The 26,304-nt window shown below is 33.1% G+C and overlaps 1 protein-coding gene across 3 annotated transcripts in view; it reads left to right on the plus strand.

Moving 5' to 3' along the window:
• The window catches only part of LOC127726711 (uncharacterized), an 85,870-nt gene that overhangs the window by 27,921 nt on the left and 31,645 nt on the right, over nt 1-26,304 (plus strand). For all 3 annotated transcript variants that reach the window (XM_052234177.1, XM_052234176.1, XM_052234178.1), the window contains exons 4-9: nt 7,131-7,811; nt 8,625-8,860; nt 11,164-11,314; nt 12,727-12,885; nt 20,018-20,251; nt 20,913-21,230. In XM_052234177.1, the coding sequence (XP_052090137.1) occupies nt 7,131-7,811; nt 8,625-8,860; nt 11,164-11,314; nt 12,727-12,885; nt 20,018-20,251; nt 20,913-21,230 (1,779 nt within the window). The remainder of the gene's footprint in view (nt 1-7,130; nt 7,812-8,624; nt 8,861-11,163; nt 11,315-12,726; nt 12,886-20,017; nt 20,252-20,912; nt 21,231-26,304) is intronic.

A 26,304-nucleotide genomic window follows, 5' to 3' on the forward strand; every position in this document is an offset into this window, starting at 1 on the left:
TTTTTTGGTACATTGGCTACTATTTACCATCAAATGCACAATTGACATTTCGTAACTAAGGAGTAAATTACTTTTGTTTGATTTCATCAAAAATTGAATTTTTGGGGTTCTTTGATAAGCTGGTTCTAACCATGTACTTAGATTTTGGATACTGGACCATAATAGATAAATGTTCAATTTCAAATTTTTCATTTCTTTGACCACATTCATTTTGTGTCACAAACCTATGCTGTGTCAAATGTTCAATCACAGTCCAATTTTGCCTCAACTTTTCAGGGTTCTACCTCTGCAGTCTTATCAAGATTGCGCCGAGCGGAGCATTTTATTGTGCCTATCCCAAGTCAGGAACCTCTTGCCTTTGTTAGTTTGAATGTTTTTATGCCCCCACAGTAGTGGAGGGGGCATTAAGTTTTACCCTTGTCCGTCTGTCGGTCAGTCCGTCTGTCTGTCCATCCGTCCATCCATCCGTCCGTCCTAAAGTTGGTTTCCGTTCTCTAACTTTAGTTTGCCTTGACCAAATGTTATGAAACTTATACACAATGCTTATTACCACAAAACACAGATCAAGTTTGAATTTTGGTGGGGTCATTTAAACCGTTCTAGAGTAATGCCTCTTTACAAATGGAAAAATTGCTCAATATTTCGTTTCCATTCTCTAACTTAAGTTTGCCTCATCCAAATGTTATGAAACTTATACACAATGCTCATTACCACAAGATACAGATCTAGTTTGAATTTTGGTGGTGTCACTATAACTGTTCCAGAGTTATGCCTGTTTACAAATGGAAAAATTGCTGAATTTCTTGTTTTCGTTCTTCAACTTTTGTTTACCTCAACCAAATGTTATGAAACTTATACACAATGCTTATTACAACAGAATACAGATCAAGTTTGAATTTTGGTGACATCACGTTTTTCCTGTTCTAGAGTTATGCCCCTTTACAATTTAGAAAAATTGCTGAATTTTTCATTTCCATTCTCTTACTTAAGTTTGCCTCCACCAAATGTTATGAAATTTATACACTATACTTATTACCACAAAACTCAGATCAAGTACAAATTTGGGTAGCGTCACTTTTACCGTTCTTCAGTTATGTCCCTTCATAAATTTATATGATATGCAAGCGGGGGCATCATCCCCCATTTATTTTTAATTTTGGTTCATTTATATGTTTAAGAGTTTAGTGTGACGTCCATTTTCACTGAATATACATTTTAATTATTGTTGAGGGGCAAGCTGAAGCCCTCCTCCTAGTGCCGTATTTCTTGCTGTGTTGAAATTCCATTGGTGGCTTTGGGCTGTTTTCTGCTCTTTGGCTGTGTTGTTGTCTCTTCTACACATTCTTTGTTTCCATTCTCAATTTTATGATAGATTGATTTTCAAATGTTGGAATATTCCTTTCAAATTTCAAAACTTGTCTGATTTTCACATGGGCCTATACTTTAAGTAATAAAGTAAAATAGGGAAAAATCTATGATGTAGGTTGAAACTAATATATGCATATCATGTGAGTTTAATTAAGTTTTAAAATTAATCATCTAATGGTTATCACACAAACATTCAAGATTGTTGCCTTTGTTCTCATTAAATTTTCAAATTATTATGCCTCCGCTTTACCCTTGCCTGTACGTACGTCCTGTATGTATGTCCCAAAATTGGTTTCTGTTCTCTAACATTAGATTGCCTCAACCAGACGTTATGAAACTTATTTTCATATTGCTTATTCAAGTTTGTATTTGGGTGGTGTCACTTTTACTTTTCTGGAGTAAATATGCCCTTTTAAACGGGACGTATTATGGTATACCGTTGACCGTCCGTCTGTCCGTCCGTCCATCGTCAACATGTCAGACATTAACTCAAAAACGCTTTTACCAATATGCATGAGACTTTAGTGAATTGTTTATATCTATTGACGTGAACTCCCTTTCGTTTTTTTATAAATTTCGAATTTACCGTTTCCGAATTTTGGAGTTTTATTCATTTAAAAAGGGGGGATTTTCCAGTTTTGGGACAATAACTCAAAAACGATTTCACCAATTTGCAAGAAACTTTGGTGAATTGTTTAATGCTATCGACATGAGCTCCCTTTTGATTTTTATAAATTTAAGACTATACGTTTCTGATTTATGGGGTTTTATTTGTTACAAAAAGGGTGATTTTCCAGTTTTCGGACAATAACTCAAAAATGCTTTCAGCATTTTTTATGAAACTTTGGTAAATTGTTTATATCTATTGTTGTAAGCTCCCTTTTGATTTTTATAAATTTTAAATTTTATGTTTCCGAGTTACAAGATTTTATTCATAAAAAAGGGGTGATTTTCAAGTTTTTGGACAATATCCTTAAAGTACTTAGAGCAGTTTTCATTAAACTTTGATGACTGATTTATATCTATTAAGATAACCTCCCTTTAGTTTTTTTTATAAATTTCCAATATAACATTGAGAAGTTATTGAACTTTATTTGTTTATAGTCTGACAACAGATTTACTAGTATTGCTCAACAGCACAGTGTATTGCACAACAGAAAAAAATCTTTAATTGAATATAAATTCAATTCATATAACCAATTTCAAGTTCTTTGACTACATTTATTCAGAAACCTATAATATGTCAAATATTTAATTACAATCCAAATTCAGACCTGTATCAAGCTTGAATATTGTGTCCATTTTTGCCCCAACTGTTCAGGGTTGGACCCCTGCGGGCGTATCCAGCTGCGCTCAGCGAAGCAGTTTATTAAAAGAGTTATGCCCCTTGGAAATATTAAATTTATGGAAAATGGACTCGTTAGCACTGACACGGGTACAAATCTTGCCAGATTTTTAGTCCCCTACCAACGAAGTCAAAGGGGACTTATGGTTTGCACTCTGTCTCTGTCTATCTGTCTGTACATCCGTCTGTCCGGCAAATCAGCTTTCCACACTTTTTTCTTCATGCTTGAAGATATTGATTTGATATTTGGTTTATTGTTTTATCATTATAATTACAGATCAAGTACGAATTTTGTTCCAGTCTGATGATTTTATGCAGAGTTATGGTTCTTGGGCTTAGAAAATTCACTCAAATAATCAGTTTTCCACACTTTTTCCTCATGCTTGAAGATATTGATTTTATAATTGGTATATAGTTTTATCATGACAAGTTACAGATCAAGTTCAAATTTTGTTCAAGTCAAATTATTTTGTGCAGAGTTATGGTCCTTGGACTTAGAAAATTCACTTAAATAATCAGTTTTCCACACTTTTTTCCTCATGCTTGAAGATATTGACTTGATATTTGTTATATAGTTTACACCATGACAAGTTATAGATCAAGTTAGCATTTTGTTCCAGTACAATGAATTTTTAACTGGTAGGGGACTAATAATTTGTATTGCCATGCAATACTCTCAGAATGCTTGTTTTAATACTTATACTATAGGTTAATATCAGCAATTTCTCGGACAAGTTTTATAATGGTGGACAATCAACTTTTTTATTTAAAAAGAGTTATGCCCCTTGGAAATATAAAATATGTGCAACGCGGGGGACATTGGAACCCTGTTCTTTTATTTGTTTGAATGTAGTAGAGCTTTGGTTAAAATATTTCAGTTAATGAGTAAATATTAAGCAAGAGGTTCTTTTCAATAATTGTGATTAAGATGTATTGTATCATCTGCCCCTCAAAAAAATGTTGAGAAAATAATGAGTGAGGGGAAATGAAACTAAAAAAGTATATAATTTCATAAACAGAATCAACCATTTTACAATTCTAAAGTTTTCTTTTCAATAACACAACTGATGGAGCTTTTTCTTTTTTTATAAAGTTTAATTTTACAAGTGACTGAAAAAATGTAGTTGTGATTTAAGATCTGGTTGGTTGAAAATTAAGCTACAACTGAAACTTTTTATAATTTCTAAAAGTCAACAGATGTTACAAGATATTATTACAAATCAATTTCTAATTGAATTGCTGTATTTAACTTTATTAATCATGTCATGCATGTATTCTTTTGTTATTTTCAGATATTTCCATTAAGTTCAGTGAAACTACAAAAAAATGGCCAAACCCAAAGGATTATGGATGTGAACAAGGAGCAAGAAATGAAGATACTCATACAGTCCCTGCTGATCAAAGCTTAAGGCAGGGCCCTACAGTTTTATCAGAAGGTATATTTAAGAAATAAAAATCTACTTGGTCGCTGTCTTCTATCTTTGTCTGTCGCGCAATTTAAAAAATCTTCTCCAAACAAACAAATGAATTGATTTGAACCAAACTTATTGTGAATAATTTTATACGACTGCAAAATGTTGTATTATAGGATGAAACACATTTGTTCTTGAGGTTATTGATGTGTAAACTGGGGCACAAGTCTGTGAGTCAGCGACCCAGTTTACATGTCAATAACCTCTAGAAGAAATGTGTTTTATCCTTATAATTCTTAACCCAAACATTTTCAAGTTTTAATAATAATTTTTTGGTACATTGGCTACTATTTACCATCAAATGCACAAATGACATTTCGTAACTAAGGAGTAAGCTGCTGAATTTTATGTTTCTGTTCTCTAACTTGAGTTTGCCTCCACCAAATGTTATGAAACTTATACACAATGCTAATTACCACAAAACACAGATCAAGTTTGAATTTTGGTGGCGTCACTTTAACCGTTCTAGAGTTATGTCCTTTTATAAATGGAAAAATTGCAAAATATTTAGTTTCCGTTCTCTAACTTAAGTTTGCCTCAACCAAATGTTATGAAACTTATACACAATGCTTATTTCCACAAAACACAGATCAAGTCTGAATTTTGGTGGCATCACTTTAACCATTCAAGAGTTATGCCCCTTTATAAATGGAAAAATTGCAAAAGTTTGAAGCGTACAAGAAACAGCATAATCTTCATCTTGACAGTTATCATTTGTATGACGTCAAGCTTTTCCATGACGTTAATGCGCCAAGCTCATTTATGAAATCTCGCGACATTTTATTTTATTGTAAATTTATACATTTTCCAAGCTTTAATATATTATTTCTTTTCATTATTCATTGTAATAGAAATTAAATTTTTGTATTTTTATGGGGTCGTATAAAAATTGCTGAATTTTATGTTTCCGTTCTCTAACTTAAGTTTGCCTCAACCAAATGTTATGAAACTTATACACAATGCTTATTACCACAAAACACAGATCAAGTTTGAATTTTGGTGGCGTCACTTTAACCGTTCTAGAGTTATGTCCTTTTATAAATGGAAAAATTGCAAAATATTTAGTTTCCGTTCTCTAACTTAAGTTTGCCTCAACCAAATGTTATGAAACTTATACACAATGCTTATTTCCACAAAACACAGATCAAGTCTGAATTTTGGTGGCATCACTTTAACCATTCAAGAGTTATGCCCCTTTATAAATGGAAAAATTGCAAAAGTTTGAAGCGTACAAGAAACAGCATAATCTTCATCTTGACAGTTATCATTTGTATGACGTCAAGCTTTTCCATGACGTTAATGCGCCAAGCTCATTTATGAAATCTCGCGACATTTTATTTTATTGTAAATTTATACATTTTCCAAGCTTTAATATATTATTTCTTTTCATTATTCATTGTAATAGAAATTAAATTTTTGTATTTTTATGGGGTCGTATAAAAATTGCTGAATTTTATGTTTCCGTTCTCTAACTTAAGTTTGCCTCAACCAAATGTTATGAAACTTATACACAATGCTTATTACCACAAAACACAGATCAAGTTTGAATTTGGGTGGCATCACTTTTACCTTTCTAGGGTTATGCCCCTTTACAAATGGAAAAATTGCTGAATTTTTCTTGCTGAATTTTTCATTTCTGTTCTCTAATTTAAGTTTGCCTCAACCAATTGTTATGAAACTTATACACAATGCTTATTACCAAAAAACTTAGATCAAGTACGAATTTGGGTAGTGTTACCTATATGGTTCTTGACTTATTTCCTTTTATAAAGTTATATGCAAGCGGTGGTATTATCTGTCAACATGTCCCATGGACACATTCCCCATTTATTTAAACAGTTATGGCCCTTGAAAACATTAATTATGTAGAAAATTGCATTGTTAGCGCTCTCATGTGTACAATTCTTGCCAGAATTTTTAGAAACTTAAATCATATGTTTATATCAGCAATGTCTTTGACGAGTTCAAACATTTGTGCTGATCAATTATTTTAAAAGAGTTATGTCCCTTTGAAATATTAATTATATGGAAAATTGCATTGTTAGCACTGTGATATGTTAAATTCTTGCCAGAATTTTATGAAACTATATCATAGGTTTATACCAGCAATGTCTTTGACCCCTTTCGAAAATTAGTTCTGATAAAAAATATTTAACAAGTTATGCCCCCTTGGAAATGTTATTTATAATGGAAATCACATTGCATTGGCTCAAGATATTGAAAAAAAGTTTAAAAGAACAACTAAAAAAGTGGGGTACATTGGAACTCTTTTATTTTTGTTGATGAAGTGAACCCCCTTTAAAAAGTTGGCTAATGTTGTCCATTAATAAATAGATAAATTCAATTCTTGGTGTACTTGGATATGCTGAATCGATCCATGTATTTAGATTTTGGATATTGGACCATAATATATGTAAAAGTCCTATTTCAAATTTTTCAGTTCTTTGACCACATTTAGTCTGTGTCAGAAAGCCATGCTGTGTCAAATATTTAATCACAATCCAAATTCAGAGCTGAATCAAGCTTAATTGTAGTGTCCATACTTGCCCCAAATTTTCAGGTGGTATCAAGCTGCACCCAACTGAGAATTTTATTTAGCCATATTTTCCAACTTTCCTAAAAATTTTAGTAGAAAGTGAGAATTGATAAGAGTAAAACGGTCAACAACAAAAAAATCATATTTAAAAAGTCAAAACCTGTGGAAGAGGGTTTACAGGATAGAGAATAATTGGTGAAAAAAAATAATAAAGAAAAGTGAATGATGAGGTGCTAAAATATATAGACTGAGAATAATAAATGACCTTAAAAATCCAGACCCCCATTGAAGGACAAATGATAAAATGATCCAAGTTTTGTTGGTGAATGAGCTATATTGGTTTTTTTTTGTTACTCAATTTGTTCCACTGAGACATGATTTTGTTATATTTATTTTTATTCTTTTTTAGAAAAAAAGAACAGGATTATTGTCAACAAAAGTATCATGCATCCTGAAAAGGAAAAAAAGACTGAAGAGGATCACAATGTTTTGAGATGGGTTTTTGGTTTTCTGAACTTAAAAGAGAATCAGAGAGGAACGTTATTATTGCGAAAAAAGGAAGGCAAAGTCAAAACAATTATGACAAAGGATTTTGATACATGGTGTCAAGGAATTGAAAGTAGAATAAAAGAATCATTAAGTTACAAACACATAATTGATTTTATAAACATAAAAATGAAGGATTGGAACTCAAAAGAACATGAAATAGAGCTGTCTGTTAAACCTGCACCAAATTTAAGTACACTTAACTATTACTTATATTACCCATGTACATCATCTGTTGATCAAGTAGAATATTCCAAAGCAGTGGAACTTTTAAGTCAAGAAGGACCACCTGGTCCATTACCAACTATACCAAATCGAACATACAAACTAGATCATGAAGTTGAAGGCTTAAGGAATGAAAATGAATACACCCAGTTTAAGGAGATAAAGGGAGGAAATGTTCTACACAAATCAAAAAAGATGTGTTCCCATAGTATTTCTGCATTTGGAAATTACAAAGGTGGTGATATTTATTATGGCATCAATGATAAAACTGGAAAAGTTGTTGGTGTTAACTTATTAGACATTAAGTGGAAGGAAAAGGGTAATAAGTTAAATTATTAGTTTGCATCACAAATAAATAGTTCCATATAAGACGATATTTTTTTAGAAAGTTGACAGCCTAGTCTTATACTCCAGATCGATCTACATGTATGTAAGACTTTTTTTCTGGAGACCTTCTACACTCAGTCCCCATATAATGTTTAATTTGGTGGCAAACACAATGATATTGGCAGCACATAATTCCCATTGAACATGTTGAAACCCTATAGGAAATTACATTTTTGTTGTCTTTATCACTTGGAAGGAATGGTGTATGGCAGGTTCACTACACACAGTAATTTTTTGGTTCCATTAGACTAAAAGTAAAACCAAAAACATAATGATTTTCTTTATTTAACCCACTGCTTACATTAATAATCATCTCTAATAAAAATGTAGTTTTACTTAGTTTGGTGATTGATTAGGGATTTGCTTTGTACAAAAATTATTAACAAAAGTTTTTATCCAATCCCTATTATAAACACTTTTACAACCTTTATATTGCCCCTGCCGTAGCGGAGGGGCATTAACTTTTATCCTTGTCTGTCTGTAGGTGTCCGTCCGTCCGTCCGTACGTCCTTGTGAAATTAAAGCGATTTTGCCTATTTTATATGTTAAGAAAACAGTGATGAATATAATGAAGAAGAAGAATACTGATTTTGGTCAAATTGTTTGTATATTTAGATAAAATTGTGTTTGTCACCTGTTCCAATTATAAAACATATTGAACAACAATTCAGGGAGAACAAAACTATGATAAAAAGTTTTACAGGATTTATTAAATTGAAATCAGCTGTTCTTTTTCACAATTTAGAAAATGCAGAGGAAAGCAAATTAGAAAGTGCAGAAGAAAGCAAAATCGAAAGTGCAGAAGAAAGCAAAGTAGAAAGTGAAGAAGAAAGTGTAGAAGAATTGGTAGAAAGGGCAAAAGAATTGGTAGAAAGTGCTTTCGAGGAAAGAATTGGGGGCATGTTTTATGGAAAACCTTCTCAGAAACTGATTAGAGGAACGCATTGGGACATTCAAATATTTGATATTGAGGGTGGTGAGGTAAAATACATGAACTTTTCTAATCATCTTTTGTGCTGAAGAGCTTTTAAGAAATTGTTTTCAGTAATAACAAATCCATAGTATATCCATAGCATTAAGTTTTACCCTTGTCCGTCTGTCAGTCCATCTGTACGTCTGTCTGTCAGTCTGTACGTGCGTCTGTCCATTCGTCTGTCAGTGCTTACGTCCTTCCTTACGTATGTACGTACGTCCTTACGTCCCAAAATTGGTTTCCGTTCTCTTACTTTAGTTTGCCTCAACCAAATATTATGAAACTTATACACAATGCTTATTACCACAAAACACAGATCCAGTTTGAATTTTGGTGGCGTCTCTTTTACCGTTCTAGAGTTATGCCCCTTTACAAATGTAAATATTGCTGAATTTTTATACGACCGCAAAAAATAACTTTAGTTTAAGTAAATGGATCTCTATGAAATTTTTTAATAAGGTTCAATACCACAAAAGGAAGATTGGGATTGATTTTGGGGATGATGGTCCTAACCGTTTAGGAATTAGGGGCCCAAAAAGGGGCCCAAAACAAGCATTTTTCTAGTTTCAGGATAATAACTTGTGTATAAGTATTTCTATTGCTCTGAAATTGTACCACAATGTTTAATACCACAAGTAGAAGGTTGGGATACATTTTAGGGGTTATTGGGCCAACAGTTTAGGAATTAAGGGCCAAAAAGGGGCCAAAAACAAGCATTTTTCTAGTTTCCAGACAATAACTTGTGTGTAAGTGTATGGATCTCTCTGACATTGTACCACAAGGTTCCATATTACAAAGGGAAGGCTGGGATTGAGTTTGGGGTTAATTGCCCCAAACATGTATGAATTAGGGGCCAAAAACAAGCATTTTTCTAGTTTCCAGACAATAACTTGTGTGTAAGTGTATGGATCTCTCTGAAATTGTACCACAAGGTTCCATACTACAAAGGAAAGGCTGGGATTGAGTTTTGGGGTTATTGCTCCGAGGGGGGTTTAAAAAGTTGGGGGGGGGGGGGGGGGGTTTCAAGGTATTCATACTTTTTTTTCAAAATTTTTAAAATTTTGAATTTTTGAAAAGTTTCAAGAAGAAATCTTCAATTGCACAGTATTGCGCAATGGATTTATAAAATTTTTGACCACATTTATTTTGTGTCAGAAACCTATATTATGTCAAAAATTTGATCACAATCCAAATTCAGACAGTATCAAGCTTGAATATTGTGTCCAAATTTGCCCCAACTGTTCAGGGTTTAACCTCTGCGGTCTTATCAGGCTGCCCTCAGCGAAGCATTTTATTAGTTTCTGTTCTCTAACTTTAGTTTGCCTCAACCAAATGTTATGAAACTTATACACAATGCTTATTAGCTTAAAACACAGACCAAGTTTGAATTTTGGTGGTGTCACTTTTGCTGTTCTAGAGTTATGCCCCTTTACAAATGGAAAAATTGCAAAATTTTTGGTTTCCGTTCTCTTACTTAAGTTTGCCTCAACTAAATGTTATGAAACGTATACACAATGCTTATTACCACAAAACACAGATCAAGTTTGAATTTTGGTGGAGTCACTTTAACCGTTCTAGAGTTATGCACCTTTATAAATGGAAAAATTAAATTTTTTTTATTTTCTTCTAAATATGAAGTAATTTATAAAATTGGAGTTATCTTACTTTGTCCATGATTATAGTTGAATCAACTACAATCAATGCTTTATACAATCTAATGTTAAATTTTGACTTCCACTGATAAAACACAGATCAAGTTTGTCTCAACCAAATGTTATAAAATTTATACACAACCGTTCTAGAGTTATGCGTGTTTACAAATAGAAAAATTGCTGAATTTTTAGTTTCTGTTCTCTACTTAAGTTAGCCTCAAACAAATGTTATAAGACTTACACACAATGCTTATTACCACAAAACTCAGATCAAGTTCAAATTTGGGTAGCGTCACTTTTACCGTTCTTCAGTTATGTCCCTTTATAACTATATGATATGCAAGCGGGGGCATCATCTGTGTCCACATGTGGACACTATCAACATTTATTTTAATTTAATTAATATATTTCATGAATTTTGTAGAACTAGAGAAATTCAAACTCCAGAAGTCCCCTAAATACTACTCTTTGAAATTAAACTTGAATGCAAAGATAGATAAAAATGAAAAAAGTCACAAAAACAAAAATTGTATGTTTTATCAATTATCACCAAACATTTTTCTAGTCGGGTCCCATGTGTATTTGTTTTGTGAAGAGCAGGCCACCATTAGCCAAATAAAAATGGTGTGACTTATTTCATTTGACTTATTCAATTACAGAAAAGCATGAAAATAATAGCAGTCAGTGTGTGTAAAATACCTGGTGGTGTATTCACAGCAGTTCCTGAATCGTACTATGTTGATGATGATGAAGTTTTGAAAAATTATAAATTTGAAGATTGGAAATCCAAATTGTTAAAATCTGATAAAGGTATGTCAGGCCCATTAATAGGTTTTAGAGAAAATACAGCTGCTTAGCATCTATAACTATTATACTACCTCTTCAATGTCAAATGCCCCAAGTCTTCATTTGGAATTGGTTCAGAACTTATTATTTATTTATTCGACAAAAAAAGTATGACTTTGGATTTCTGGCATTTAAAAACAAAAGAATGGCAAGGTAACAAGATCATCATGAAAATTTATTGCTTCATAATTTCTATGTTTTGAATTTAACTTTGATCATGTTTATCTGTTCTTTAAGTTTTCATCTAGCATGTCTAGTGCTACAACATTTCATAAAAGTACAATGTGATAATTTGATGACGAATCATCTTTTGTGCTTAAGATCTTCTTAGAAATTGTGTTTACTGGTAATAGCAAATCCATTATATTCTTAATTTTAGTGAAGGCCTTTGGTCAACAAATAGCAGAAAGGTTTTTCTTTATTAGATGTTAATAATATTTACTAGAAAAATTTTTGCATACCAAATGATATCCTGAAAAGACAAATGGTACGAGTAACCCAATTATAGCATATTTTAACATGTTTAAAAGTGAATAATTTCCAAGTATAAAAGTAATATTATGCAAATACCCTCAGCATTGCATTGAACAACTGGTGTGTATTTACAGGATTTTATCCAAATTGCCTGTTTTATACATTTGTAAGATCTATTTTCTTCTGAAAAACATTGGCCACACCCTTCGACCAAATAAATTTGTTATAAAAAGATATATAAGGATCAGATACACATCCTGACAAAAGATGATGGTGGTCCTTGCATGTGGCCAATCTCGTTTGAAGCCAAAATTAAGCAGCAATTGCTTTAACAGCCTTTAAAGCTTTGATTAAAAGAGTTATGCCCTTAGAAATATAAATTATATGGAAATTTGCATTGTAAGTGCTCTGGCATGTACAATTTATGGCAAGTTTTCATTAAATTTATATCAAAGGTATATAACAGCAATGTCTTGGACAATTTCGAAAATAAGAGCTGATCAATTATTTTTGGTGAGTTTCCCTAGTAAATATTAAATATATCGGAAATTGCTCTAAAGTCTTCAACTCTCTAGTAAGATAATTTTAAAAAGCTTTATAAAGAACAAACAATTTTTTTTAGTTACTGTCCTTGTTCAGAACAGATAAAATATGTGCAACGAGAAGGACATCGGAAATCTGTTTTTTTATTCAGAGTTAAACAACTAACTTGCTCCATTAGAGTGGTGGTTTTTCTTCTTTCCAATGTTTAACTTTTTTGGCAGTTGAATTTTCCCAATGTTAAAGATGCACTATACTTAGATCAGCTATCAGATGTGTGATTGTTTGAAAAGAACAGAAATAAGTTTATTCATTTCTTGTCCAGATGAAAAAGCAAATTAAGTTTTTATTTGATTTTCCAGATATTAAACCCAGTGGTACTATATATGCTGATGAAATTCCTTCATATTCTGGAAGTTGTACTCCCAGTCAAACTTCAGGAGGTAGTCCTGATAAATATTATGCAATCCATCCTGATCAAAGGCACAGACATAAAGATTTACCAGTGAACACTTCAGAAGGTATAGTGAAATGAAACAAGGTCCATGTGAGCTATTGTCATCACTTGGGCGCCAGTTGTCCATCATTGGGCGTTGCTGTCTTGAACGTAGATAAACAACCTGTTTCTGAAGCAACTGAATTGATTTGAACCAAACTTAGTGTGAATGTTCCTAGGTATAAATTTGATCATAAATTTTGTTTTTCAACTAATAAATATTATTGCCTTTAAAAGATGACTTTTACCAATTGTGTGCGTCTTTGACTTTTTATATTGGTATGACGTTGGCGTCGTCTTCGTCGTCCGAAGACACATTGGTTTTCGCACTCTAACTTTAGTTTAAGTGAATGGATATCTATGAAATTTTACCATAAGGTTCAATACCACAAAAGGAAGTTTGGGATTGATTTTAGGGGTTATGGTACCAACAGTTAAGGAATTAGGGGCCAAAAAGGGGTCAAAAATAAGCATTTTTGTAACTTCCAGACATAACTTGTGTGTTAGTGTATGGATCTCTCTGGCATTGTACCACAAGGTTCCATATCACACAGGGAATGCTGGGATTGATTTTGAGGGTAATTGCCTCAAAATATTAGGAATAAGGGGCCAAAAAAGGAGCAAAAAAACAATCATTTTTCTAATTACATGACAATAATTTATGTGTAAGTGTATGGATCTTTCTGAAATTGTACTACAAGGTTCCATATCACAAAGGGAAAGCTGGAATATTAATTGAGTTTGGGGGTAATTGCCCAAAACGTTTAGGAGTAAGGGGCCAAAAATAAGCATTTTTCTAGTTTCCAGACAATAACTTGTGTTCAAGTGTATGGATCTCTCTGAAATTGTACTGCAAGGTACCATACCACAAAGGGAAGGCTGGGATTGATTTTGGGGGTAATTGCTTCAAAATTTTAGGAATTAGGGGCAAAAAAAGGGGCAAAAAACAAGCATTTTTCTAGTTTCAGGACAATAACTTGTGTGTAAGTGTATGGATCTTTATGAAATTGTACTACAAGGTTCCATATCACATAGGGAAAGCTGGGTTTGAGTTTGGGGGTAATTGCCCTAAACTTTTAGCAATTTGGGGCAAAAAAGGGGCCAAAAAACACAATTTTCTAGTTTCCAAACAATAACTTGTGTTCAAGTGTATGGATCTCTCTGAAATTGTACTGCAGGTACCATACCACAAAGGGAAGGCTGGGATTGAGTTTGGGGTTGATGAATCATAAGGGGGTTCAAAATATTTGGGGGGATTTTTTTTTCTTTAAAATTTTCCATTTTAATTTGGTTATTTCTGATTTATATATAAAAGCAAATAATAATGATATGGTTTGAATAGGTAAATTAAAAAATTTTAAGTTCTTAGACCACATTCATTCTGTGTCAGAAACCTGTGCTGTGTCAAATATTTAATCACAATCCAAATTCAGTGCTGTATCAAGCTTGAATGTTGTGTCCATACTTGCCCCAACTGTTCAGGGTTCGACCTTTGCCGTCGTATCAAGCTGCGCCCAGCGGAGCATTTTATTGTCTTTAAAACTATCATAGATGGGAGAGAAAGTAGGAGGTTTGATAAGACCCTACTTGCATTCTATTCATGACATCACAAATAGCACTCATTTTGATTTTCCACCAAAATGGAATGAAAATCTGTAAATTTCCATCGATTTTTAACAGGATTTCCAAAGGAAAATATCGGTTATTAATTTGGTGATGTATATTGCAAATATCATTTTAATGCAAGAAAATCCGGTTTGCTATCAATCTGACAGCCTCTTATTTATCTTGAAACATTGAACTTATTAATCGGGCCAAATATGGTCCATACCTAATTACTCATTTTAATCTGCAAAAATTATGGACATGACAAGATCTATAAGGTATATATCAGCAATGTCTCGGACAGGTTCTAAAATCATTGCCGCTCAATTTATTTTTGAAATAATTATGCCGCTTGGAAATATTATTTTTATGGAAGGTTGCATTTTAAGTGCTCTCATGTCTACAAATCTTGCCAGATATATATTAAACTTATATCAAAGGTTTATATCAGCAATTTCTTTCACAATTTCAAAAATCAGTGCCTATCAATAATTTTAAAAAGAATTATGTCCTTTGGAAATATTAATTGTATGGAAAATTGAATTGTGAGAGCTTTCAAACCTTCATTTCTCTACTTTATAAGATATTTATAAAACGTTTTTAAAGAAAAAAATGTTTTTTTAGTTATTGTCCTGGGACAGATAAAATATGTGCAATGCGGGGGACAGTGGAACTCTTATTTATTTTATTTGAATAGCAATTATTATATATATAAATACTGTCTTTCTGAATAAAAAAGAACCAGGTAAAATGCTAATAATTGTCAAATATCTTGAAAACTGTAAAAAAAATTTGGAAAACCTGACAAGTGTAAAAATCCTTGGGAAGTCAAGATGAACTGTACTCTATAAAAGTTACTAGTTACTATATAAAAGTAAGGAAATTTAGTATGAATATTGACAATGAGACAACTATCCACCAGTGACCAAATAATGTAGATGTAAACAACTGTTATAATAGTTCACTGTATGACCTACAACAATGAGCAAAACCTATTTAGTAAGCTTAACACGGCCTTGACATGACAGAATGTAAAACAATTCAAAAGAGAAAAACCAACGACCTGATTTATGTTAAAAACAATAAATAAAAATCAAGTATGAAAGAGAGCAACCAACAACAACCACTGAGTAACAAGACTCCAGACTTGTGACAGGTTCATACAGAATGTGGTTTGGTTTTGCATGTTTGCAAGTGTTCAACCACCCCCTAACCTAGAACAGGGGTGTTACAGCACAACATTAGAACTATAAAATCAGTTGAAAAAGGCTTAACTCATCAGATCAGCGCCAAGCACAAAAAAACAACTAATGAATGCTTAGAGGCAGCCATATCATTAAGGGGCATAGAACATACATTTAAAAAAAGAGTTGTCCTGTTTTTTATGTACCTATCAGTATGGCATATATATTCGTTGAAGTCTTTTAAGATAATAGTTTTGATATCAACAAATTAATAATTAATGGGCAATGGGATTAGCTGTTGTTTAGCCTGCTCCTTTTCCTTATTATACATGTTATACGACTGCAAAATCTGTGCACTCGTATTATGTTATGGCGATGTCTACATCGTCGTCGTAAGAAAATTTGTCGTCCGAAGACATTTTGGTTTCCAGACAATAACTTGAGTATAAGTGTATGGATCTCTATGAAATTATAGCACAAGGTTCCATACCGCAATAGAAAGGTTGGGATTGATTTTGGGGGTTATTGTCCTAGCTGTTTAGGAATTAGGGGCCAAAAAGGGGCCAAAAACAAGCATTTTTCTTGTTTCAGGACAATTACCATTGGTACTCGAGTAAAAGTCAATCCAACTGTAAGTCGGATGCCCTTTTCAGCTTCAAAATCTAAGGAATCAGTCTTGATTCTCTTATAAGTCGGTCAAAATTTATCCTTTTTTTTTTTGCAGAAGACAGTAACTGACTGTCAGTAGAATCAATGCAGAATCCAGGAATTATATTCATTTTGTGATATCATCAATGTACTTGAAAAGTTAAAAAAATCAGTGCTGAAATCAGTGCCGATCAATTATTTTTAAAAGAGTTATGCCCCTTGAAAATATTGATTATATGGAAAATTTCAATGTTATCGGTCTCATGTGTTCAATTCTTGCCAGAATTTTATGAAACTTATATCATAGGTTTATATCAGCAAAGTCTTTTGACGAGTTCGAAAATCATTGCCGATCACAATTTTTATGCCCCCAGACGTCCGTAAATTGGTTTCCGTTCTCTAACTTGAGTTTGCCTCAACCAAATGTTATGAAACTTATACACAATGCTTATTACCACGAAATACAGGTCAAGTTTGAATTTTGGAAGCGTCACTCTAAGCGTCACTCTAACTGTTCTAGAGTTATGCCCCTTTATAAATGGAAAAATTGCAAAATTGTTAGTTTCCGTTCTCTAACTTAAATTTGCCTCAACCAAATGTTATGAAACTTATACACAATGCTTATTACCACAAAATAAAGATCAAGTTTGAATTTTGGTGGGGTCACTTTAACTATTCTCGAGTTATACCCCTTTATAAATTGAAAAAAATGCAAAATTTTTAGTTTCCGTTCCCTTACTTAAGTTGCCTCAACCAAATGTTATGAAACTTATACACAATGCTTTTTACCACAAAACACAGATCAAGTTGAATTTTGGTGGTGTCACTTTAATCATTATCGAGTTATGCCCCTTTATACTTAAGTTGCCTCAACCAAATGTTATGAAACTTATACACAATGCTTTTTACCACAAAACACAGATCAAGTTGAATTTTGGTGGTGTCACTTTAATCAGTATCGAGTTATGCTCCTTTATAAATCGAGAAATTGCAAAATTTTTAGTTTCCGTTCTGTAACTTAAGTTTGCCCCAACCAAACATTATGAAACCTTTACACAATACTTATTACCACAAAACTCAGATCAACTACAATCAATGCTTTATACAATGCAATGTTTAATTTTGACTTCCACTGATAATTAAAACACAGATCAAGTTGAATTTGGGTAGTGTCACTTTAACCATTATTGAGTTATGCCCTTTATAAATTGGAAGATTGCAAAATTTTTAGTTTCCATTCTGTAACTTAAGTTTGCCCCAACCAAACATTATGAAACCTATACACAATATTCATTACCACAAAACTAAGATCAAGTACAAATTTTTTGTTTCTGTTTTCTAACTTTAGTTTGCCTCAACCAAATGTTATGAAACTTATACACAATGCTTATTACTACATAATACAGATTAAGTACGAAATTTGGTGGCGACACTTTTACCATTCTTGAGTTATGTCCCTTTATAAACATAAAAATTGCTGAATTTTTCGTTTCCGTTCTCTTACTTTAGTTTGTCTCAACCAAATGTTATAAAACTTATACACAACCGTTCTAGAGTTATGCGTGTTTACAAATAGAAAAATTGCTGAATTTTTAGTTTCTGTTCTCTACTTAAGTCAGCCTCAACCAAATGTTATGAGACTTGCACACAATGCTTATTACCACAAAACTCAGATCAAGTTCAAATTGGGGTAGCGTCACTTTTACCGTTCTTCAGTTATGTCCCTTTATAACTATATGATATGCAAGCGGGGGCATCATCTGTGTCCACATGTGGACACTATCCACATTTATTTTTAGCTCACCTGACCTGAAAGGTCAAGTGAGCTTTTCTCATCACTTTGCGTCCGTCGTCCGTCGTCCTGCGTCCGTCGTCCTGCGTCCATCGTCCGTCGTCCGTAAACTTTTACAAAAATCTTCTCCTCTGAAACTACTGGGTCAAATTTAACCAAACTTGGTCACAATCATCATTGGGGTATCTAGTTTAAAAAATGTGTCCGGTGATCCGGTCAACCAACCAAGATGGCCGCCATGGCTAAAAATAGAACATAGGGGTAAAATGTAGATTTTGGCTTATATCTCTGAAACCAAAGCATTTAGAGCAAATCTGACATGGGGTAAAATTGTTTATCAGGTCAAGATCTATCTGCCCTGAAATTTTCAGATGAATCTGACAACCCATTGTTGGGTTGCTGCCCCTGAATTAGTAATTTTAAGGAAATTTTGCCGTTTTTGGTTATTATCTTGAATATTATTATAGATAGAGATAAACTGTAAACAGCAATAATGTTCAGCAGAGTAAGATCTACAATTAAGTCAACTTAACCAAAATGGTCAGTTGACCCCTTAAGGAGTTATTGCCCTTTATAATCAATTTTTAACCATTTTTCGTAAATTTTTGTAATCTTTTACAAAAATCTTCTCCTTTGAAACTACTAAGACAAATTTAACCAAACTTGTCCACAATCATCATTAGGGTATATAGTTTAAAAAATGTGTCCGATGACACCGCCCACGAACTAAGATGGCCGACATGGCTAAAAAATAGTACATATGGTAAAATGCAGTTTTGGCTCATATCTCTGAAACCAAAGCATTTAGAGCAAATCTGACATGGGGTAAAATTGTTTATCAGGTCAAGATCTATCTGCCCTGAAATTTTCAGACCAATCAGGCAAATCGTTGTTTGGTTGCTGCCCTGAATTGGTAATTTTAATGAAATTTTGTTTTTTTTTGGTTATTATCTTGAATATTATTATAGATAGAGATAAACTGTAAACAGCAATAATGTTCAGCAAAGTAAGATCTACAATTAAGTCAACTTGACCAAAATGGTCAGTTGACCCCTTAAGGAGTTATTGCCCTTTATAGTCAATTTTTAACCATTTTTCGTAAATTTTTGTAATCTTTTACAAAAATCTTCTTCTCTGAAACTACTAAGACAAATTTAACCAAACTTTTACACAATCATCATTAGGGTATATAGTTTAAAAAATGTGTCTGATGACCCCGCCCGCGAACCAAGATGGCCGACATGGCTAAAAATAGAACATAGGGGTAAAATGTAGATTTTGGCTTATATCTCTGAAACCAAAGCATTTAGAGTAAATCTGACATTGGGTAAAACTGATTATCAGGTCAAGATCTATCTGCCCAGAAATTTTCAGACCAATCAGGCAACACGTTGTTGGGTTGCTGCCCCTGAATTGGTAATTTTAAGAAAATTTTGCAGCTTTTGGTTTTTATCTTGAATATTATTATAGATAGAGATAAACTGCAAACAGCAATAATGTACAACAAAGTAAGATCTACAAATAAGTCATCATGACCAAAATTGTCAATTGACCCCTTAAGGAGTAATTGCCCTTTATAGTCAATTTTTTACAATTTTTTCATAAATTTTGTAAATTTTTGTAAATTTTTACAAAACATTTTCCACTATAACTACTGGGCCAAGTTCATTATAGATAGAGATAATTGTAAGCAGCAAGAATGTTCAGTAAAGTAAGATCTACAAACACATCACCATCACCAAAACACAATTTTGTCATGAATCCATCTTTGCCCTTTGTTTAATATGCACATATACCAAGGTGAGCGACACAGGCTCTTTAGAGCCTCTAGTTATATTATTTCCTTTATTCTTGAGCATGTTGATGCATTGTTTTATAGCAAATAAGATCAACATAAAAAACACAAAGATATTTCTTTTTTGTATTAGGTGGGTTTAACTTGGAAGTCAATCTGGCGGCAACCTCAGCTCCAACAAGAGGTTTTAGTATTGGAGGTGGCACACAGCTTGCTAGTACCTCAACTGGTTTCACTTTAGGAGGCATACCTGCTGCCACCAGTGCTACAGCGGTGCCCACCCTGACAGGATTACTGTCTGGAAATCCACCTGGAAGTACTGGAGCCTTAGGACTAGGTGGTGTGGCCCCTAAAACTGCAGCTTCAGGTATATATAAAAATAAGATGTGGTATGATTGACAATGAGACAACTCTCCGCAAGAAACCAAATGACACAGAAATTAACAACTATAGGTCACTGTACGGCCTTCAACAATGAGTAAAACATGTTCTAAGATGATTGTGTCAATTTCTATCAAATATTGCTTTTTGTAAATTAATTTAATTTTGAAATACAATGTACATGCTATATAGCCATTCTTTTGATAAAATTTGTTTTTGCTTTGGAAAATCCTTCACATATTCATCTTTGAGATATGCCCTGCAGAAACTAACCCTCAAATAAATATGGCTTATCAACTTTTAAAAAGAAACTCTTTATCTCCTCACTTGTGGGCACATCTTTTTTGGGATAATTTTTTGTTTGTAGATGGGTAGAACTTTTAGGAAAAGGATTCACTGAAGTAGATTATAAAAAATCCAACAACATATAGAATTCCAAACTTAACTTTGTATAAAAACATTGAAGGAAACAAATGTATTAATTGGGAGTTCAAATACATGAATATACTTTTTAGTCCCCTACCGACGAAGTTGAAGGGGACTTTAGGTTTGCACTCCGTCCTTCTGTCTGTCTGTCTGTCTGTCTGTCTGTCTGTCCTACTGTCAGTCCAGCAAATCAGTTATCCACACTTTTTTTTTAATAACAGGTGTATCATTTGCACAGACAACATTACTAGGGGCAACAACTTCTGCACCAGCAACTAGATTATCATTTGGAGTAACAACTCAACCTGCAACTGATTTAACCCTAGGTGGGTTAGCTAAAACCACCACGGGTCCAACATTAGGTGGAATCGCACAAGCAAAGCCTGGTTTTAGTCTTGGAGGTACAATAAGTCAGCCAGCTACAGGACTTGGTGGGACCCCACAAACATCAACTGGATTTGGACTAGGTGGAACTACACCATTACAAACTGGTCTTACCATCGGTGCTGCTGGAATCAATATTGGACAAGCTACAAGTGGTATGTTTAAAAAAATGATCATGTCCCTGGGTTACATTTACAGTCGACCTCGTTATCTCGAAGTCAGCCAGGCCCGAGAAATATTTCGAGGATATCTGTAGTTCGACTCAAAAGAAAACCGAAAGTTTGATAGACCAAGGGACACAACTCTTGCTTAGCTTAGTAAGGCTAAAATAAATCGGGATGGATATGGGTAGGGGATTGATATTCTGGTCTCAGATGGATGTATTTGAATGTTACGGTCTTTTATTAGTCCCCTACCGACGAAGTGGAAGGGGACTTTAGGTTTGCACTCCTTCCGTCTGTCTGTTTGTCCATCTGTCGGTCTGTCCATCCGTCAGTCCGGCAAATCAGCTTTCCTCACTTTTTTTTGTTCGTTCTTGAAGATATTGATTTGATATTTGGTATATAGTTTTATCATGACAAGTTATAGATCAAGTTCAAATTTTGTTCTGGTCTGATGATTTAGAGTTATGATGGTCCATAACTCTGGACCATATCTAATGTTAGAATACTATGTTAAACCATATTTCTGTACAAAGGGAGATAACTCATTTTTTAAAAGATATTCTTTGTTAAATTATTTGAAGAATTTTTTGGCAGGTTTGTTTGTTATTTAGTATAAACTAATTTTCTGAATGCTATATATATAAAAAAAAATTATGAAGAGAAATCCTTTAATTAGAGATAATAATCTATTTTTATTAATGTATATATTTCAATACATTACATTGTGTAGATAAAAGTTGTTGACATTTTATAGATAAGTTACAAATCTATATTTGATTATAATTTGAAAATAGATATACACTGTATTACATCATATCTAATGTTTTTTTCACTCATATAATCAGTTTTCCACACTGTTTTTAGTCGTGCTTGAAGATATTGACATGATATTTTCTTTTTGTTTACACCATGACAAGTTATAGAACAAGTTAGCATTTTGTTCCAGTAAAATGAATTTTTACCCGGTAGGGGACTATGTATTGCCATGCAATACTCTCAGAATGCTTGTTATTATAATAACATTTTATGTTTTCGTCTCTTATTTATTTCTTTGTACAGTTACAATTGTTTCCTGTGGTTTTCAGCCGAGAGAGTAATTTCCAATCGATCTTAGCGTTATTTGAAGTTGACAAACTTGTTCATTCTCGTATACAAGAAATTTTAGAAAATTTTGATTTCTTTTCTTTTTCTTTTCTTTTAATCTTTTTCTGCACGAGAAAATACAAAAAGAATAAAGAAGCCGATTGAGTAGTTTTTAGTTGATCATCAATGGAAGTCTTAATCCCTACTTTATTCACAACAAGCTCATAGTGTATGATTATGGTTAATTGTTTTTAAAGCATTTTAAATAATTTTTCATAAACTATAACAGTGTATCACTAATTATTTATCATGGTGATCAAGGATAATCTTAGGTAAACACTTGTGGAAAAAGAATGTCATAAATCAATACAGTGATCAGTGACCGGAAATTTAATTACACATGTATTGTCAGATTAACTCTTCATCTATTTAAATCCCTGAGGTCATGTTTTGACATTTGTTTATTAGTTCGAGATAAATAACAAATGTTGAATGCTTTTGTTAACGTTGGGACCATAAATTTAGTTCGAGTCAACTGAAATTTCAACTCATCCAATTTCGACTCATCAGGAGTCGAAATACATATATTTATACGAAACAAAGTTTCAGGACCATGAGAAAACTTCGACTCATCCAAAATTTCGAGTCAACCAGGTACCCTAGTTCGAGACAACAGTTAACTGTATTTAAAATGCGCTTAAACAGCCAAATAAAGTGTAATAAATGTAGGGCATTTGCATAGTTTCTTATCAAATGTTTACATTGTTTCTTGTTTTTGCAATGTATTATACAGCATTTATTAGAATAAGCAAACACATGAAAAAGGAATATACATGTATGCAGTTAGCTGTTATTAGAAAAAAAGCTGAAAAAAAATAATAGAAGAAAATTAAAAAAATGTTTTAAAAAACAATATTTATTATACTGTCCATTTGAAAATTTGATATGCCAACTTGCATAGTAAGTCAAACCTTACTTTCTTGAAAGAACCTGCAGATTTAAACTCCAAAAGTATAGGAACTCTTCTTAATATTCACCTTATTTATATTAAAGTTGATCGACAACTCAGGAATAAGAAACAGATATTTTCTATCTTTATTAGATAGATCTAGTATATTTGGTGCCAAATCACAAGTTGCAGGTCTGAGAGGTGTTGATCCAAAGACTTCAGCAGTTTCATCTTGTAAGGGTTGCTATGACGATCAACCACGGAATAAAAGCAAACTTTTATTTATAGTTAATTGTGAAAAAATGCTTAAGATTTGGGCAATGATAAGGTGTCTTGATATTATACAACCCTGTTTTTATACGACAGCAAAAAATTTTTGAGGTCGTATATTGGTATCACGTCGTCGTCGTCGTCCGAAGACACTTGGTTTCCGGACAATAACTTTAGTGTAAGTAAATAGAAATCTTTGAAATTTAAACACAAGGTTTATAACCACAAAGGAAGGTTGGGATTGATTTTGGGGGTTATTGTCCTAACAGTTTAGGAATTAGGGGCCAAAAAGAGGCCCAAATAAGCATCTATTTAGTTTCCAGACAATAACTGAGTATGGATCTCTCTGAAATTATACACAAGTTTCTATACCACAAAGGGATGGTTAGGATTGGCTTTGGGGGTTATGGCTCAAACGTTTAGGAATTAGGGGCAAAAAAGGGGGAAAATCAAGGGTTTCCTGGTTAATGTACAATTAAGACAATTTAAAAGCAGTGTAAGACAGGTAATCCAAACACAAACAATGTTTTAAATTATGTATAAAGGAATGTTGTATTGTCTTGAGGTGATTAGCTGTCAATTTACTTTAAGAAGTTACTATTAAATTTATGATGATTAAGGAATATTGATTTTAGCCATGGTTATGTATGTCATTTTCTATTTTAAGACTTTTATGATGTATTTAAATGGATAATTATGGTTGCAAACTCCAATGGAAATTTGAATTGAGATTATGACCATATCTTGAGGGAAAGAATTTTTTGTTTGGAAAAAGGGCGGGGGAGGTGAAAAAAAGGGGGGGGGGGTAAAAAAGAAATTGTGGGAGGGGGACAATTTTTTCTCATTTCATTTCAGGAGGTCAATATAAAACAGCATAGTGTATTGCACAAAACCAAAAAAAAGGGGGGTCGGTAATTTTTTTTATTTTTGGGAGGGGGCAATTTGCAACAGCATACTGTACGTATTGCACAAAAACAAAAAATTGAGTAAATTCAAATCCTATAACCAATTCTAAGTTCTCAATGGTTTTGTTATAAAGAAATGTTGTATTCTTTTTAGGTGATTAGCTGTCAATTTATTTTTAGAACTTATATTAAATGCTGATGAAGGAATTTATTTTTATACGACCGCAAACAAATTTTTGTGGTCGTATATTGGTATGACGTTGGCGTCGTCGTCGTCGTCGTCTGGCGTCGTCCGGCGTCGTCCGAAGACACATATTGGTTTTCGCACTCTAACTTTAGTTTAAGTGAATGGATCTCTATGAAATTTTACCACAAGTTTCAATACCACTAAAGAAAGGTTGGGATTGATTTTGGGGGTTATGGTACCAACAGTAAAGGAATTAGGGGCCAAAAAGGGGCCAAAAATAAGCATTTTTGTAACTTCCAGACATAACTTGTGTGTTAGTGTATGGATCTCACTGACATTGTACCACAAGGTTCCATATCACAAAAGGAATGCTGGGATTGATTTTGGGGGTAATTGCCTCAAAATTTTAGGAATTAGGGGCCAAAAAAGGGGCAAAAAACAAGCATTTTTCTAGTTTCATGACAATAACTTGTGTGTAAGTGTATGGATCTTTCTGAAATTGTACTACAAGGTTCCATATCACAAAGGGAAAGCTGGAATTGAGTTTGGGGGTAATTGCCGAAACGTTTAGGAATTGGGGGCCAAAAAGGGGCCAAAAATAAGCATTTATCTAGTTTCCAGACAATAACTTGTATTCAAGTGTATGGATCTCTCTGAAATTGTACTGCAAGGTACCATACCACAAAGGGAAGGCTGGGATTGATGATGGGGGTAATTGCCTCAATATTTTAGGAATTAGGGGCAAAAAAGGGGCAAAAAACAAGCATTTTTCTAGTTTCAGGACAATAACTTGTGTGTAAGTGTATGGATCTTTCTGAAATTGTACTACAAGGTTCCATATCACAAAGGGAAAGCTGGGTTTGAGTTAGGGGGTAATTGCCCTAAACGTTTAGGAATTTGGGGCCAAAAAGGGGCCAAAAAACACATTTTTCTAGTTTCCAGACAATAACTTGTGTTCAAGTTTATGGATCTCTCTGAAATTGTACTGCAAGGTACCATACCACAAAGGGAAGGCTGGGATTGAGTTTGGGGGTGATGAATCATAAGGGGGTTCAAAAAATTTGGGGGGGGGGATTTTTTTTTTTTCCTTTTTTTTCTTTTTTTCCTTTTTTTTTTCTTTTAAAATTTTCCATTTTAAGTTGGTTATTTCTGATTTATATTTAAAAGCAAATAATAATGATATGGTAGGAGATACACACCAAACAGGATGTGTAAATTATTATATAATAAGTATTGTGCAATAGCAAGAAATTTTCAATTACACAGTATTGCACAATAGCAAGAAATCTTCAATTGCACAGTATTGCGCAATAGCAAGAAATCTTCAATTGCACAGTATTGCGCAATAGCACGAAATATCCAATAGCACAATATTGCGCAATAGCAAGAAATTTTCAATTGTACAGTATTGCGCAATAGCAAGAAATATTTAATTGCACAGTATTGTGCAAAAGAAGATACTTCGTATAAATTGCTTATTTCTTGACCAATTTCAATGGGGTTTTATTCTTGAATTCTTGGGGTTCTTTAATATGCTGAATCTAACCGTGTATTTAGTTTTTGGATTTTGGGCCCTGTTTTTAAATTGGTCCACATTGTTGTCAAAAGGGTCCAAAATTAAACTTTGTTTGATTTCATCAAAAATTGAATTATTGGGGTTCTTTGATATGC

The sequence above is a fragment of the Mytilus californianus genome, unplaced genomic scaffold (assembly GCF_021869535.1).
Source record: "Mytilus californianus isolate M0D057914Y unplaced genomic scaffold, xbMytCali1.0.p SCAF_18, whole genome shotgun sequence".
Taxonomy (NCBI): Eukaryota; Metazoa; Mollusca; class Bivalvia; order Mytilida; family Mytilidae; genus Mytilus; species Mytilus californianus.